General features: G+C 34.1%; 1 protein-coding gene across 4 annotated transcripts in view; it reads right to left on the reverse strand.

Annotated features, from left to right (window-relative positions):
• KIF2A (kinesin family member 2A) overlaps nucleotides 1-18,499 on the reverse strand; it is a 93,391-nt gene that overhangs the window by 23,603 nt on the left and 51,289 nt on the right. For 2 of the 4 annotated variants that reach the window (XM_036887713.2, XM_036887710.2), the window contains exons 3-14: nucleotides 18,360-18,479; nucleotides 10,770-10,824; nucleotides 9,518-9,583; nucleotides 8,796-8,896; nucleotides 6,510-6,605; nucleotides 5,111-5,165; nucleotides 4,577-4,739; nucleotides 2,365-2,455; nucleotides 2,194-2,257; nucleotides 1,175-1,266; nucleotides 701-843; nucleotides 135-339 (exon numbers count right to left, since the gene is read on the reverse strand). In XM_036887713.2, coding sequence (XP_036743608.1) covers nucleotides 135-339; nucleotides 701-843; nucleotides 1,175-1,266; nucleotides 2,194-2,257; nucleotides 2,365-2,455; nucleotides 4,577-4,739; nucleotides 5,111-5,165; nucleotides 6,510-6,605; nucleotides 8,796-8,896; nucleotides 9,518-9,583; nucleotides 10,770-10,824; nucleotides 18,360-18,479 — 1,251 coding nt within the window. Of the gene's footprint in view, nucleotides 1-134; nucleotides 340-700; nucleotides 844-1,174; nucleotides 1,267-2,193; nucleotides 2,258-2,364; nucleotides 2,456-4,576; nucleotides 4,740-5,110; nucleotides 5,166-6,509; nucleotides 6,606-8,795; nucleotides 8,897-9,460; nucleotides 9,584-10,769; nucleotides 10,825-18,359; nucleotides 18,480-18,499 lie in introns of all 4 variants that reach the window. The other 2 variants (XM_036887712.2, XM_036887709.2) reach the window with 1 other exon arrangement.

Below are 18,499 nucleotides of genomic sequence, written 5' to 3' on the forward strand. Positions count from 1 at the left end.
ATCTATAACTGCAAATACAAACAACTAAATTTTGATAACCTCTTAGTAGTCACAACAAATACTATCATTTTGCAGCCAAGTAAACAAAATTAAAGTAAAAAGTAAAAGACTTTTCACAATCAAATACAATTTACCTTGAGTGCTAAAAGGCTTTTATTTATTTCAGCACCTTCAAGCCTAGTTTGTCTGTCTGCACTGGAAGTATCAGCTCCTCTTTCATTTCCAGCCAAATCGATAAGAGAAAATTTTCCATGTAGTTTTCCTTTTCTTCGCAGAATTATCTGAAACACTGCATGACTCCGAGATGAATGCGCATTTGCAGATGTCTGACCGGATGTTCTACAATGTGATATGAAGGCATTTTGATACACAAGAACTTCAATTTATATGGTCAAACTACAGTATTTGCATGAAGACAAACAAAACTCCCCAAACTATCCAGTTTTCACGTTTAAATACAAGAGACATTCTGAGTTAAGAACACTGAAACATTACCAGATTCATACAATTTAATTTGGCATATTTCTGGTATATTTGCAGTAGATAGTAGATATCCCTCAAATTACATGTAACAACAGAAGTTTTTATAAACAATTTTTACTTCCAAGATGTAATGATAAGATCCTTGCTTTGTTTTTATGTTATACCCAAAGCATCTAAAATTAGGAAATTAAGTTTCCCTTTCTTAATTAAAATTTACCTGCAACTGTTGCCTATGTCAATGAGTTTCAGCACATCTTCAACACATTTGACCTCCCGTTCCTGTAATCCCACAACTTGAACCTGCTGTTTTCCATCTTCTAGCACTCTTAATTTTGTTTTCCTGTTTAGCAAGTCAAATACCTATTAAAAAATAGTTCAAATTAGAAAACTAATGAATTCTATGAAAATGAGTCATTTACAGTCTGGCAACTATAATGATAATGCTCAATATTGATGCTGAGAGTTTAAAAGGGAATTTTTAAATATCTTTTAACACAAAATTCTAACAGTTAACCTAAATATACAAAAATTATGTTGGCAATGGTTACACAACAATGTGAATGTACTTAAGGCCACTGAACTTGTATACTTTAAATAGTTAAAATGGTAAAAAATGGTAAATTTTATGGTATGTATATTTTAACCACAATTTAAAAACCTAAAAAAAAAAAAAAGGTAAGTTTCCACTTACCTTTCCACTATAAATTTCAAAAAAGGTTGCATATACTTGAAGCTCTAACTTCTTATAGTTTGGCTTCTTTAACATTAAAAAGACATCTCGAGCTGTCAATTTTATATGGAGAGAATGTGTTAAGATGCAACATACAGTATTTTTAAAAAGCAATTCAAATTTTCTATCCTTAGACTAATCAGTTAATCTTTATCTACAATGATAGAATCAATAATATAAATGAAGACAAAAGTGAACATTAACTTTACAAAAAATAGTAATAGTATTTTTACACTTAAGGTTTAGATACCACTCAATAAAAGAATTCAATAAAAAATGCTATTACTTATCCTTAAAAATTGCATAAAATTGTAAGTAGCTATAATAGTTACTCTCATAACCATACCAATCAGAATGTTTTCACAAATCAGTTACTCAACAACAAATACTAAGCTCCAACAATGTGCTTGATTCCAATGACATAATCAAGATTTCTTTCCCAAAAGCTTAACCTCACAATTCTTTTCTAAAAACCTAAAAATTGACATAAAATACAGTAAGTATATTACAGTTACCCTTGAAGTCCTGGACAGTACCTCCAAGTCTTATTTCATTGCCATCTGAATAACATTCAAGAACAATACAGTTGGGCCTTGAAGACCATGTTTGAACTGCATGAGTCCACTTACATGCAGATTTTTTTCAATAAATATATTATTAAATTTTTTTGAGATAAGCGACAAAAAAAATTTCTTTTCTCTAGCTTATTTTATTGTAAGAATACAGTGTATAACATATATAACATACAAAACAAATGTTAATGCACTGTTTTTATTATTGGTAAGGCTTCTGTTTAATAGCTATTAAAGGCTATTAGTAGTTATAAGTTTTTGGGGAGTCAAAAATAAATTTGTGGATTTTTTACTGCATGGGAGGGTTGGTGCCCCTAGCCCCCATGTTGTTCAAGGGTCAAATGATACATAAAAAGCATTACAAATGATACATAAAAGCATTACAAATGATACATAAAAAGCAGTTACCTGCTAATGCATAAATTCCTTTAGAACAATCTTGGTTCTTCCCCGAAAAGTCACCTCCCATAGTCTATATATTAAAAAAAAAAGAAGAATAGACATTATTTAAGTGTTGGAATTAAGCTAATAAGGAAAGTAAATTAGCATAGTTAAATGTAGCTGTAATGAATTGCTTACATGAGTTTTTCCACTTCCAGTCTGCCCATAAGCAAAGCATGTAGCCATCCCCCTTTCAAATATAGTTTCCACCAGTGGTCTAGCTGTAAACCTTAAATAAAAATCAAATGCACCAGTCAGAGTATGCTGTCAATATTTAAATTAAACAAATAAATAATAAAAGTAATATCAAGTCTTATTAATAAACAAAACTTATACCAAGATTTTTAACAAATCAATGAATGGGCTTAACTGTGAAATCACAACTGAGCCCATTGATTTGTTAAAAATTTTAAATAACCACATCCAAGAATTGCTTAAAGTTTTAAAACATAATTTTCAGCAATAATTCTATAATAAACAATGGTCAGAATAATTATAGACAGAAAAATATTGATAGTAACTGAGCTAAGACATATAGAAGACAACAGGGAAGTTTTAAAAAATATTAATAAAAGATGGTAACATTAGCCAGATAAATAAGACATGTAATAAAAAGAAAAGTATCAAAAGTTTCAACAGAAACAGAATCAAAATAATGGTAATCATAACAGAAAAGCTAAGGTTGAAAAAACTATAAAACAATAACTTAGATGATCTAAGAAGTAGAAAAGTGGTAAGATTTATTTGAATGTGAATAAATGCAGATTATGCCTATAAGACAATGAGTTAGAGTTTAAAGTCTTGATTCAGGAAAGTATGCCAAAGTATTCTGGTTTGGATTATTTTTTAAATGTACTGGTGTAATCACCACTAGCATTAAAATAAAAAGGTAAGGAGGGACATGAAAAACTCACTGAGCACAACACTAGGAAATCTGATAGAAAACAATCTACTTTTTAATATACGTGTCAAAAGAGTGTATGTGGAACAGTTTAAACAGCTCTGATTTTTTCTTTAAAGGCACAACCAGAAAAGGTAAAAAAACAAAAGCAGCAGAAAAAAGTTCTGGCCAAACAAAACTAGAAATGAGTCTGCAGAGTGATTAAAAAAAAAAAGGTCCAATTCCTCAATTCACAGAAGTTAAAAATAAGAGAACGGGGATAGGATCAGTATCAGTAAAGTCAAGAAGCATACATATACGGTGAAACACAGAATGTTTACTTAGTCTGTCACATACACACACACAGAAACATACCTTTATTTATAATGATTTCTTGAAAATGATTATAAAAGTCAAACAGACACATTTTATGAGGCAGGAGTGGAAGCAGAGAAGGGTGTGAGGGGGAGGAGGGCTCTGTTCTCAGAAAGGTAAAAAATAAATAATTTATAACTGCCTTTTAAAACAAGTTCTTTTTTCTATTTCTATCACTCACTCACATGTTCTTTAATTTTGTTCTCTTTCTTTATGAACTCCCATACTGGCTTAAGATGAACAAAGTTGGTTTCAACAGTATTTCATTTATAATAGCTTCAATTCTTAGGACTCCATTAAGTTCTTTAATTTTCTGTTTTCCAGTCATATTTATAAAAAAGGCAATGAAACATAGCATTGAAGTAACTGCCAAGACAGTTCTACATAGACTGGAAGAGCAATGTGGCTAAAACTGACTGGTTAAAATAATTAGAAGTGAAGGCTTTACAAACTATATATGAAAATTAAATTTGGCATAATAATTTGGGGTATCAATGTGTAATACATGTAAGTTTGAGTTGTTCATTAAGTTCAGTATGTGAGCATATAAGAATTTCATGTACTAAAGCTATTCTAAAGCTTAAAGATGACAAAAATTAGGCAAATTCAAGTAGATTTACACAACTTTTTCCCCCTTAAGTGGTAGTACATGTTAAATAAATATTCAGACAAATTAATGACTGACGTATAACTGTTATTTCCAATTTCTTCACTAGTACAGAGATTAAAAAGCTGAAAATAGAGTACTCTTCTAAGCATATCCCATTCTTAGAGGTATAGAAAATGTCAGCATTTTCCAGAAACTTCCTATCCATCTCTGTATCTACCTACCTACCTACCTACCTACTTACCTACCTATGTGTACAGTGTGTGAGATATGTATATAATGATTAACAATTAAAATTGTGATTTTGGGGGAGCATTAAAGAGAACAAGTGCTAAGAGTCATTATAGTACTTATTACATATTCTTCTTTGTTTAAACTCAGAAAAAAGTATATTACACCTTTGGAGAGACAAGCTAAGATCATGTAGATTCAGGGTGGTTATGAACACACAGCATAACAAAATTCTGATTAAAAACAAATTTACCTACCTGTAAACCATTTCATTAGGAGCTGAGTCATCAAAGGCATAATCAAAACGAAAAGTTTGGTTTTCTAGGTACCTTGTCAAATCTACTTTTTGTTTTGGTTCGTGTACCATCACAACATCTTTACTAGGGATTGTGATTACATCAAGATCTTTCATTTGAGTTTCTAAAGGAATAAATGAAAATCAGTGCCCAGTAAATTTACACAGCATTTGAATTAATGTACAAAAATTATTTTAAGTAGTAAGAATTTAGGTAACAGTAGTAAGTTGTGTAAATATAAATACCATATGTATGTCATTCAATAAGACAAAATATTTCAACAATGAAGTAAAAAAACAAGATTTCTGAAGCACAAACTAGGAATGGCAATGATTCATAGAGTAAAGAAACAGATCTGGCCATAGAAATATACAAAATGGTTATGTACAGATGAAATGATTTACACTGAACTCTTTCAAACTCTTCTGTTATTATCAAAATAAATTAGAAACTGGATAAAATCAACCTTTTATTAGAGTTCAAAAGGCATCATACCTTTTTTATTGAGTGGTCGTTTTCTTACACAAACACATATCCTATGTTCATCAATCTAGAAATAAAATTTATTTCAGTGATTATCAGTGGTATGTAAAACACCAAAAAGTCAATTATGCAATACTTCCTTCAGAGTTTTTAGAAATTTGTGCACACCATAAAAAACAAATTAGCTTTCAGAAATTTAAACGTTATTAGACATGATTATTTCTAAATTTTGAGTATAATGGAAACTTGTTTTGTTATTTGGTAAAACATTAGGAAATAACTTTGTAGAGGGTACTACTGTTCTTAGCAGCATTAGGTTCATGTTAAGAAGCTGCCTTATTCATTTCAAGATGTGATGTATATAAACAAATTGAATTTCCTAGCAAATAGTATATTTTCAGGTTGATTATAGAAGAAGTTGTTGGCAAAGGTAACTATGGACAACAACAAAATTCTCAGACTATTGAGCAAAAATAACTTCGTTTTTAATATGCCAGTTTTTACAAATATTTTTTCATAAAATTTACATTCCAAATACTTGCCTTTTAATAACTGACATAATGCAGGGATTGGCAAGGTATAGCCTGCAGGCCTAATCCAGCCTACAACCTGTTTTTTGTAAAGTTTTACTGAGGATTGCACCCATTCGTTTACATATTGTCTATGGTTGCTTTCATACTGTAAAGGCAGAATTGAGTAGTTGTGACAAAGACCGTAAGGTTTACAAAGCCAAAAACATTTATGATCAGGCCCTTGTCAGAAAAAGTTTGCCAATCCGTGTCCTAAAGTATGTGGCAAGTTAAATACACGGAGGGGTAACAACGACTTAAATACATGCGATTCAAGTGTTACAAACAACAATTCTATTATATGAAACCCTACATAATACATCTGCCTACTGCAAATTTATTTTGTGTACCCAGTACAGTCTCTATATGCTAGGTCAGATGGATTATTTTTCATAAGTGACAGTTACAAAAGTATTCCCTATTCAATAAATTCTCATTCTTCAACATTTTTCAAGCACTAGATTTCTGGCCTACTGCATGCAGTCCCTAACAACGATCACTTATTGTTATGAAAGAGAAACTGAGATCAAAGCATAAGTGATTGTCATAAAGGAAACTTATCTACTGACATTACTCCTTTAACTGTTGCTCTGCCCTACCAGACAGGAGGCTTTCCTTTGAAAAGAGCACCTCTGTGAGAAGCATGTCTGACAACATCAAATTATGGCAGATAAAAATAAATGCAGATGATTTCTTGGTTTTCTTCTTAAAACATGAGGACAAGCACCCATAAGGAGAGGAAAAGCTATATAACTAAATCCAATATTAATTTAGGGGGTGTCAAACACATTTTTATTTACAGCATAAAAAGTTCCAGAGCAATGGTTTATAAAAAATCTTACAGGATCTGCTGTTGTTAATGGTCTATAATCCAAACTTCCTCTAAAGTCTCTGATCATACACATTATTTCATAATTTGGGTTTGTAGCATCAACATCCTATAAGAAGACAGAGAGAATTCATTTACTTATTATAATCACAATAATGGGATATATGTTTATTTGTTATATGTGATTTGAAAATTAAAATAATAGCTTGTGTCATTTGTCACAGGTAAGTCCACACTCAAATTGGAGATGTACTACAATTTAGTTTTAGAGTTCAGGATTAATAATATGCCCAGGAATCACTTCCATACTAAAAGCACAATTCTGTTAATCTACATGAATTCGGTTAACTCCAAACCAAACACTTCTCATCAACACCACCTTTGAACTTTAAAAATTCACTTGTTAAACATATACCTTAACTGTCCTAGAAAATAGAACCGAAGAGAAAAAATGCTCATTTTAAACTTCACTAAAGAACTCTATAACAGCTGAAATTCTAGAAAAGTTCATTTAATCAGATTCTTCTTGCCAATTCTTAATCCAGTGTTTCAGGGAAGTAGAAATATGGATTCATTTTTATTGCATTTCTTAAAAAAGAAAAATTAAGGCATGGTAAAGCAACTCTAAATGAGTAAGACACAGAATTTAAAGGAATCAAGTCAAGATAATTTTTAAAAATCTTTAAAATTCAAATTATCAAATGCTGACTGTAATTTTTTTGCTTCAAAACTGAGAAAGTTCAGATAATGATAAAAATAGCAAAGTTACATGGCCTTTCCTAGCTGTAATAAATTATTGAACATTCTAAGTCAGATTTTTTTTTTCTTTTTTCCAAACATTTAAAAAAAGTTGAAGTATCACACAATTATATATTGGTTTCAAGTTTACAACACAGTGGTTCAACAGTTTCAACAGTTACCCATATTATTAAGTACTCACCCCACAAGTGCGGTTACTATCTGTTCACACAGGAGGATGTTACAGAATCATTAACTGTATATTCTCCATGCTGCACTACCATCCTCATGACCAACTTATATTATGACTGAGAATTTTTGTGCCCCTTTCTTCCCCTCCCCTCCTTCCCATCCCCTCCCCCATGGTAACCACTAGGCACTTCTCAGTGTCTGGGTCTACTGCTGTTTTGTTCATTCTGTTTTTGCTTTGTATTTGTATTAAACAAGTAAGCGAAATCATAGGTATTTGAGAAGTCAGATTTTTTCATATACCATGTACAGATTTGCTTTGACTATGATTAAATTTTAAAACTGTTAATGAAACTTACTTCCAATCTACCTCCTCCTAGTAATTAAACCAACTGTGTCAATTGAGAAGCAGAATGTAAAGTGAGAATTAAGAGACCACAAAGAGATGTGAAAATATTATGAAGTCCCTATAGAAAACACCAGGTGGCATCTGTGTTACATTATCAGTAGATCCGTTTTGTGTATTTCATTTTAACCCAACTTGGTCATTCTCAGGTCACTTTCAGATATAAGCTGTTCTATTCAGGTTGAATATTACACTAGTTCCACAATTCCACAACACATTTATAATTATTGACATTTGAACATACTCCTAAAAAAAAAATCCTGATGTTTTATTTCAGGAAAGAAAAACAAATTCTAAGAAATTATAATAGGAACAATACAAGCACAACAGAGAAGTTATATGTAGTAACAACTTCTAATACATAAAGACATGTAGAGAAGGGAGATAAAAAGCCAGTCCTCTATGCAATTTTTCTGTTGCTAGTAAACAGTTTGCTACCATCTAAAAGGAACATGAGAGGGAGAGGCACAATACAGATCTAGTCTTAACACCTATTATAAATCAAAACACAAGTAATTTCCCAACTCTTTACATTGTGATGTGATGAATTTATTAACGATGGAAAAACAATAATAAAAGTTATAGTATAACCATGTACCATAACTGGATATTCTTCTGAATATATTTTTAGATGTTTTTAAAAAGTCAAAATCCTATTATTCTTAAAAGTTATAATACATGCATTAGTATTCTGTAACATAGTGGCTTATTATCCAAAATGGAACAAACTGTTGGGCTAACACATACCCACTCAAACATGGAAAGTATATGGAGTAAGAAAAATCTGCTATGATAACTTACTTTCAAAGAGTTTACACTATTCTTCAAAATCAATATAAGGGAAAGTATATGGAAATTTTAAATGAATGCCTCAACTACTTTTTCACAAGCTGACCACTTTCACTGACATGGCCTAAACCTTCAGGTGGTATATTAAAAAAAAAAAAAAAAGTGTTGGTTACAAACCTGGGCTCTTTTTTCTCTAAGTTCTTGCTGTTGTAGTCTCCTTTTTTCTCGTTTTTCTTGGAGCTTTTCTACTTCTTTCACACAGTTAGATTTTCTACGTGCTGGAAGAAAAAGAAGAGCTATAGAAGTACAGTTTAATATTTAGAGTACTGTACTTATAAACAAAGATTTTACGTATAATTTCATCACATACACCAAAAAAAGGTACACAGTGACAAAGCATGCCTGCAACAACTATGTGAACTCTACGAGCTGCCTTAACAAGCTAGGACAATATACAAACAGGAGTCAAGAAAAGGGACTCTTAACATTGATACATGTTATCTCTTGGTTTAGAATCACATATCTTTGAATGGGAAAAGATAAACAAGCATATAAGAATTTCTTCTGTAACATTTGTCAAATCATCATCTGGCCAGAATTTTAAATTCAAAGCAAATGAGACACTTTTATTTTTATTTATAAATTTTTTCCCTTCAATATATATTAAAAACCCAATTAACAGACTATACTAACAAGAAAAGAAAAACTTTCCACAGTGGTAAAACAAAATCTACAATGAAGTTTGCAATTACACTGTTTATTGTTTGGGGACTTATAAGGATAACCAAGAGAAAATACATGTATGCCTAAAATGATTGAATCCTGATACACGATTTACATACAAGGGGGTCCAAATTCCTTTTTTGCAGCTTGAACTGGAGATATATCTGAAATACTACCATTCTGTTGTGCAGAGGAAGACTGTTCAGGAAGTTGACTAGGCCGTGCACGTGCAGAACCAACCACTGTAAGTGAAACAAATTTTTTAATTCAGGACAGACAATTAGTGAAGGTCAACCTTAACAGAAGGAACAGAGATACCTCAAAACAACTGATAACTTTAAAGTTGCATTAGCAAATTGCCAAGTTTTCTACTTATGGGTATATGAAGATAATGTATAATAATCAATTCTGTTCAATAAACTGACAAGCTAAGAGATCTCAAAATAATACTAATGTGCAATGTAATTTTAGCTTATAAAACTCAATCTGGATTTATATAAAAACCAAAGTAAAGCTTGATCTTTAATAATCATTTAAAAAATGTGTGTGCAAAGTAAGAACTTTAAATTAATATACATACTCATATTGAAAAATTTACACTATGTTTACAGTATTTGGAAGCACAGAAAGTAAAAAAAAGTCCTTTAACCCTCCCTGTATTCCAAATCCCACTCTTTGCTCTTCAGATATACAAATCTTTAGCAGAGATTTTCCACTGTGGAAATTGTAAAAGTGGAAAAAGGAATATAAAGTTAAATATAAACATCACCTACAAAGAAATATAAATGTTCACAAGACTCAAAAGGTAGTGTTTAAAGTGCAAGACTTTCCCTCTACCTCCATTCTTTCCTCTAATACCTATGCTTATTCTGCCCTACATCTACACATATAGAGAAACATCACTACTAGAAAGGACACCTCTGAATTGCTAAAGAGTAAAAAAGAAATTAACTATTGTTTTACATTTCATGGCTGAAACTAACTGCAATTAACTACAACTTATATCTGCCTAACTTTTCTTTAGCTGACTCCAAAGTAAGGCATGATACTTTTTAGAATCCTGTTAGCCAGAAAAATCACTTAAAACATCATGATAATTAAAATGTTACCCATGTCATATCCATTAACTGACTACTTCATCATTCCTTTTTTTCTTATAATCTCCTTCCACCTGAAAAACTATTGGGTAAATGTGATGAATCAAAAATTGCACATACTATGGAGTTTCATAGTCAACATGTTCCTTTATAAATCATTTTTTTCTATTATCAACATTGTTTCAAAGAAATCAAGAAGATACCAGTCTTAAAATTAGCCATGAATGGTTTAAATGAAGAATGATGTCAAGGATAATATTTACGTTTGATTTACCTTGTTGAGTCATATTGAGAAGTCAATAGGCAAAAAGTTAATAAATTTTTACTTTACCTCTATTATCTCTTGGCGGAGGGTCATTCTTAATAGAAGCCACAGTCCGTCGATTCTATAAAGGAAAATGACCACTTTACTCTCTCTTTTACTCCTCATATATATATAATAACTTCACCTTCCTTTAATTAAACAAAAGTAGGTGGACTTTTAATAAAACAATAAAGAAATAGAAAAATGATAAATCTTTTAATGAATTAGTACAAATGCTATCAATATTCGAGTTTCTTTATATAAGTATTATACCTCCCACATACAAAAAGTATTCAGGAATTAATATGAGTAAGGCACTGTTCTAAGAACTTTACATGTATTAATTCATTTGATCTTCATAACAACCCTATGAGGTCATTATTATTGCTATTCTGATTTCATAGATAAGGTAGCTGAAGCAGAGAGTGGTTAAGTATTTTCACTAAAGGGTGTGCTTTTAATCATCATGCTATCCTGCCATAATTATATATTTCATCTTTGGATGTCAGGGTGATCAATAAAATACTAATTTCAGATGACTTATTAATTTTAGATAATACTATCAAGTGTGCACTGCCAGTTATACCAACAGTGGTCCCATTATTTATTTAGCAAGACTTCATTTTATGCACCTGAAAAAAGATATCAAATGATGCAGTGGTTCTCAATGCTTGCTGTACATTCAAATAAAATGAGTACTAGTGAAAGGATTTTGATGTGAGGGCCTCCCTTTAGATAAAATAAAACTGAATTTCTGGGAGTGAATAATGATTAAAAATAAGAATTAGAATAAGAATTTTTAAAAAGAGCATTAAAAAAAAAAACTCCAGGTGATTCTATGTACAGCAAAGGCTGCTAATGGCATACCAAGAAGGAAAAAAAAAACTATGAACACCCTTCAAGGTTGTGAAAAACAGTTGATTTACAAGTGGTAGCTAATGCCCTCAAAGCAGTGACACTTAAAATGTTGAAATTACATGAACTGAAAATCTACCTTGAGTTCATATGAATGGTTTAAAATGCAAAATATTTTTCTGATACTGTTAAGCTTTGATCATATTTGGATGCTTATATATGTCTTCCCTGCAAGACAGCAAGTTCCTATAGAGTTAAAATCAGTTCGTATTTATCTTAGTGGGTGATAAAGTCAACAATGTAGAAAAATCCAACACATGCTTGTTGAATTGAACACAAAGAATTGCAGATCCAACAACTCTGAGGGACTAGCTGGTATAAAAAGAGTTATATTTTGATACAAAGTTTTAACAATGAGAAGTTCCAAAAGGAAGGAAGAGGAATTATCTTAATGAAAACGCCTTTTATTTCAGTAAAAAAACTGGAAGATATAGCATAGTTTTTTTTTAATTTTCTTAACCTTAATCTACAATTACATGAAGAACATTATGTTTACTAGGCTCCCCCCTTCACCAAGTCCCCCCAACACACCCCATTACAGTCACTGTACATCAGCATAGTAAGATGCTGTAGAATCACGTTTCTTCACTGTGTTGCACAGCCCTCCCCATGCTCCCGCCTACATGCTAATTATACATGCTAATCGTAATACCCCCTGTCTTTTCCCCCCATTTATCCCTCCCTTCCCACCCATCCTCCCTAGTCCCTTTCCCTTTGGTAACTGTTAGTCCAGTCTTGGGTTCTGTGATTGTGCTGCTGTTTTGTTCCTTCAGTTTTCCTTTATTCTTATACTCCACATATGAGTGAAATCATTTGATACTTGTCTTTCTCTGCCTGGCTTATTTCACTGAGCAAAATACACTCTAGCTCCATCCATGTCGTTGTAAATGGTAGGATTTGTTTTCTTCTTATGGCTGAATAATATTCCATTTGTATATGTACCACATCTTCTTTATCCATTCATCTACTGATGGACACTTAGGTTGCTTCCATTTCTTGGCTATTGTAAACAGTGCCGCGATAAACATAGGGGTACATCTCTTTTTCAAACTGGGCTCAAATGGTATTTCTATTTTGAGCTTTTTGAGGAACCTCCATACTGCTTTCCACAATGACTGAATTAATTTACATTCCCACCAGCAGAGTAGGAGGGTTCCGCTTTCTCCACAACCTCGCCAACATGTGTTGTTGTTTGTCTTCTGTATGGTGGCGATCCTTAGTGGTGTGAGGTGATATCTCATTGTGGTTTTAATTTGCATTTCTCTGATGACTAGCGATGTGGAGCATCTTTTCATGTGTCTGTTGGCCATCTGAATTTCTTCTTTGGAGAACTGTCTGTTCAGCTCCTCTGCCCATTTTTTAACTGGATTATTTGCTCTTTGTTGAGGTGCGTGAGTTTTTTATATATTTTGAATGTCAACCTTTTATCGGATCTGTCATTTATGAACATATTCTCCCATACTGTAGGGTAACTTTTTGTTCTATTGATGGTGTCCTTTGCTGTACAGAAGCTTTTCAGCTTGATAAAGTCCCACTTGTTCATTTTTGCTTTTGTTTCCCTTGCCCAGGGAGATATGTTCATGAAGAAGTCGCTCATGTTTTTGTCCAAGAGATTTTTGCCTATGTTTTTTTCTAGGAGTTTTATGGTTTCATGACTTACATTCAGGTCTTTGATCCATTTTGAATTTACTTTTGTATATGGGGTTAGACAGTGATCCAGTTTCATTCTCTTACATGTAGCTGTCCAGTTTTGCCAGCACCATCTCTTGAAGAGGCTGTCATTTCCCCATTGTATGTCCATGGCTCCTTTATCATATATTAATTGACCATATATGAAAGAGTTAATGTCTGGAGTCTCTATTCTGTTCCACTGGTCTGTGGGTCTGTTGTTGTACCAGTACCAAATTGTCTTGATTACTGTGGCTTTGTAGTAGAGCTTGAAGTTGGGGAGCGAGATCCCCCCAACTGTAGTCTTCCTTATGAATTTTTTGAACATTTGTTCCAGTTCGTTGAACAATGCTGTTGTTAATTCGATAGGGATTGCATCAAATCTGTATATTTCTTTGGGCAGGATGGCCATTTTAACAATATTAATGCTTCCTAGCCAAGAGCATGGGATGAGTTTCCATTTACTAGTGTCCTCTTTAATTTCTCTTAAGAGTGTCTTATAGTTTTCAGGGCATAGGTCTTTCACTTCCTTGGTTAGGTTTATTCCTAGGTATTTTATTCCTTTTGATGCAGTTGTGAATGGAATTGTTTTCCTGATTTCTCTTTCTATTAGTTCATTGTTAGTGTATAGGAAAGCCACAGATTTCTGTGTGTTAATTTTGTATCCTGTAACTTTGCTGTATTCCAATATTAGTTCTAGTAGTTTTGGAGTGGATTCTTTAGGGTTTTTTATGTACAGTATCATGTCATCTGCAAATAATGACAGTTTAATTTCTTCTTTACCAATTTGGATTGGTTGTATTTCTTTGTTTTGTCTAATTGCCATGGCTAGGACCTCCAGTACTCTGTTGAATAACAGTGGGGAAAGTGGGCATCCCCGTCTTGTTGCCAATCTCAGAGGAAAATCTTTCAGCTTTTCACTGTTCAGTATGATGTTGGCTGTGGGCTTATCATATATGGCCTTTATTACATTGAGGTACTTGCCCTGTATACCCATTTTGCCGAGAGTTTTTATCATGAATGGATGTTGAATTTTGCCGAATGCTTTTTCAGCATCTATGGAGATGATCATGTGGTTTTTGTCTTTCTTTTTGTTTATGTGGTGGATGATGTTGATGGATTTTCGAATGTTGTACCATCCTTGCATCCCTGGGATGAATGCCACATGGTCATGGTGTAAGATGCTTCTGATGTATTTTTGAATTTGGTTTGCTAATATACTGTTGAGTATTTTTGCATCTACGTTCATTCATCAAGGATATTGGTCTGTAATTTTCTTTTTTGGTGGTGTCTTTGCCTGGTTTTGGTATTAGAGTGATGCTGGCTTCATAGAATGAGTCTGGAAGTATTCCCTCCTCTTCTATTTTTTGGAAAACTTTAAGGAAAGTGGGTATTATGTCTTCTCTGTATGTCTGATAAAATTCCGAGGTAAATCCATCCGGCCTGGAGGTTTTGTTCCTGGGACGTTTTTTGATTTCTGCTTCAATTCGTTGCTAGTTATTGGTTTGCTTAAATTTTCTGTTTCTTGCTTGGTCAGTCTTGGAAGGTTGTATTTTTGTAGGAAGTTGTCCATTTCTCCTAGGTTTTCCAGCTTGTTTGCATATAGGTTTTCAGAGTATTCTCCAATAATTCTTTGTATTTCTGTGGGGTCTGTAGTGATTTTTCCTTTCTCGTTTCTGATTCTGTTGATGTGTGTTGATACTCTTTTTCTCTTTATAAGTCTGGCTAGAGGCTTATCTATTTTGTTTATTTTCTCGAAGAACCAGCTCTTGGTTTCATTGATTTTTTTCTATCGTTTTATTCTTCTCAATTTTATTTATTTCTTCTCTGATCTTTATTATGTCCCTCCTTCTGCTGACTTTAGGCCTCATTTGTTCTTTTTTTTCCAATTTTGATAATTGTGACTTTAGACTATTCATTTGGGATTGTTCTTCCTTCTTTAAATATGCCTGGATTGCTATATACTTTCCTCTTAAGACTGCTTTCGCTGTGTCCCACAGACATTGGGGCTTTGTGTTGTCATTAGTTTCCATCTATTGCTGGATCTCCATTTTAATTTGGTCATTGATCCATTGATTATTTAGGAGTGTGTTGTTAAGCCTCCATGTGTTTATGAGCCTTTTTGCTTTCTTTGTACAATTTATTTCTAGTTTTATACCTTTGTGGTCTGAAAAGTTGGTTGGTAAAATTTCAATCTCTTTGAATATACTGAGGCTTTTTTTGTGGCCTAGTATGTGGTCTATTTTGGAGAATGTTCCATGTGCACTTGAGAAGAATGTGTATCCTGTTGCTTTTGGATGTAGAGTTCTATAGATGTATGTTAGGTCCATCTGCTCTAGTGTGTTGTTCAGTGCCTCTGTGTCCTTACTTATTTTCTGTCTGGTGGATCTATCCTTTGGAGAGAGTGGTGTGCTGAAGTCTCGTAAAATGAATGCATTGCATTCTATTTCTCCTTTAGTTCTGTTAGTATTTGTTTCACATATGCTGGTGCTCCTGTGTTGGGTGCATTTATATTTATAATGGTTATATTCTCTTATTGGACTAAGCCCTTTATCATTATGTAATGTCCTTCTTTTTCTCTTGTTACTTTCTTTGTTTTGAAGTCTATTTTGTCTGACACAAGTCCTGCAACACCTGCTTTTTTCTCCGTGTGGTTTGTATGAAATATCTTTTTCCATCCCTTGACTTTTAGTCTGTGCATGTCTTTGGGTTTGAGGTGGGTCTCTTGTAAGCAGCAAATAGATGGGTCTTGCTTCTTTATCCATTCTACTACTGTGTGTCTTTTGATTGGTGCATTCAGTCCACTTACATTTAGGGTGATTATTGAAAGATATGTGCTTATTGCCATTGCAATCTTTAGATTCGTGGTTACCACAAGTTCAAGGTTAGCTTCTTTACTATCTTACTGCCTAACTTAACTCACTTACTGAGCTATTATAGACACTGTCTGGTCATTCTTTATTTCTCCCCCTTCTTATTCCTCCTCCTCCATTCATTATATGTTGGGTGTTTTATTCTGTGCTCTTTTGTGTTTCCTTTAACTGCTTTTATGGGTAGTTGCATTTTATTTTTTGCCATTAGTTAGTATTTAGTTGGTCTGCTTTCTTTGCTGTGATTTTACTTTCTCTGGTGACATCTGTTTAGCCTTAGGAGTGCTTGCATCTAGAGCAGTCCAGCTAAAATACAATGTAGAGGTGGTTTGTGGGAGGCAAATTCCCTCAACTTTTGCTTGTCTGGGAATTGTTTAATCCCTCCTTCATATTTAAATGATAATTGTGCTGGATACAATATTCTTGGTTCAAGGCCCTTCTGTTTCAGTGCATTAAATAGATCATGTCATTCTCATCTGGCCTGTAAGGTTTCTATTGAGAAATCTGATGATAACCTGATGGGTTTTCTTTTGTAGGTGACCTTTTTCCTCTCTCTAGCAGCCTTTTAACTCTGTCCTTGTCCTTGATCTTTGCCATTTTAATTATTATGCGTCTTGGGGTTGTCCTCCTTGGTCCCTTTTGTTGGGAGTTCTGTGTACTTTCGTGGTCTGATCGATTATTTCCTTCCCCAGTTTGGGGAAGTTTTCAGCAATTATTGTTCAAATACACTTTCTATCCCTTTTTTTCTTTTCTTCTTCTGGTACCCCTATAATGCGAATATTGTTCCGTTTGGATTGGTCACACAGTTCTCTTAGTGGAGACTGTCTGGGTTAGTCTGGTCTGTGTCAAATTCTTCTGCTTTTTCATGGCGATAGAGGTAGTTGTGGGGAGCTGGCTCATGTGTTGGCTGGGAGAATGTCCCTTCTTGCTAGTTGTGGACTTCCTTTCCTGGGAGAACAGCGAACCCTAGCAGCTTGTGCTGGGCAGCTGCATGCAGACGGGGTTTTTAATTCTTGCCCAGCGGCTGTGAAAGAAGCTCTGGTCTGCTGCCTCAGGCTGTTGCTCCACTATGGTGGAGAGGTGTCAGTGGGGAAATGGGCGGGAGGCTGTTGATCTCCGTGAGGGGCCTCCAAGTTGTGCTGCCGCCCAGGGGCTTAGGGCGCCCGGAGTTCCCCAGGTCCCAGCTGCTGGGCTAAGTGTCCCGGAACGTTTCCGTCCAGCTGTGGGGTCCCTGTCCCTTTAAGTCTTTCAAAAAGCACTCGCTTTTTTTTGTCCCAGGGGTGCCGGCTGCGGGGACCCACTCGCAGGTTTTACTGTTCTGTTTCCCTAGTATACAGCACCCCACGCACTGTGTGTCCGTGCTCTGATGCGGATGGCTAGGGCTGGATGTTTAGCAGTTCTGGGGTCCCTCTCCCTCCCCACTCCAACTCCTCTCCTCCCGCCAGGAGTTGGGGTATGGGGCGCTCAGGTCCCGTTGGGCCGGGGCTTGTATCTTACCCCCTTCACGAGGCGCTGGGTTCTTGCAGGTGTAGATGTAGCCTGGCTGTTATCCTGTATATTCTGGTCTCTCTTTTAGGGATAGTTGTATTTGTTGAATTTTCAAAAATATATATGGTTTTGGAGGAGATTTCCATTGCTCTACTCATGCCACCATCTTGGCTCCGCACCCCCGTAGCATAGTTTTAATTAAAGTTTATCTTCACATATAATACAGAAATAGTTAAACTACAGCATCTTCCTTTAAGAAACATTAAGTAGAATTATTTTCTCAAGACTACTGGAGTGGGAATTTATTATGAATAATAAAGTCATTCCTTATCAAAACCTTACTTATTCAGTCAACAGATGCTGACAAGAAGCAACTGGTTTTGACCCATGTGTCCTGAGAAATTATTACTCTTAGGGAGAAAATCCTAATCAGGGAAAGAAATTCTAGGATCTTATCTAATGCTTGTCATAACTGTGAATTAGACACCCTCACTCCTTTCAAGTATGTGTGTATATACATACATGTGGATGGTGGAAAGAATTAAGTTTTTTTATTTAAAGCAAACTAATACTTAAAATGTGCTCTTAACATCCTGCCAATTTGAAACCAGAACATATCACACACACACACACACACACACACGCACGCACCCGTGCTCTGAATTTTTATACTAACCTTTACAATTTTGTTTACTTTGGCTGAGGATGTTGGAGGTGGAGGTGTTTCTGGACTGGGTTCAATTTCTTCATCAGGTACAAGGTCAGGGTTAAGTGAAAAGATGCTCTCCAGGTCAATCTGTTTTAAGAACCACATAT

This window comes from Manis pentadactyla, chromosome 2, assembly GCF_030020395.1.
Source record: "Manis pentadactyla isolate mManPen7 chromosome 2, mManPen7.hap1, whole genome shotgun sequence".
Classification (NCBI taxonomy): Eukaryota; Metazoa; Chordata; class Mammalia; order Pholidota; family Manidae; genus Manis; species Manis pentadactyla.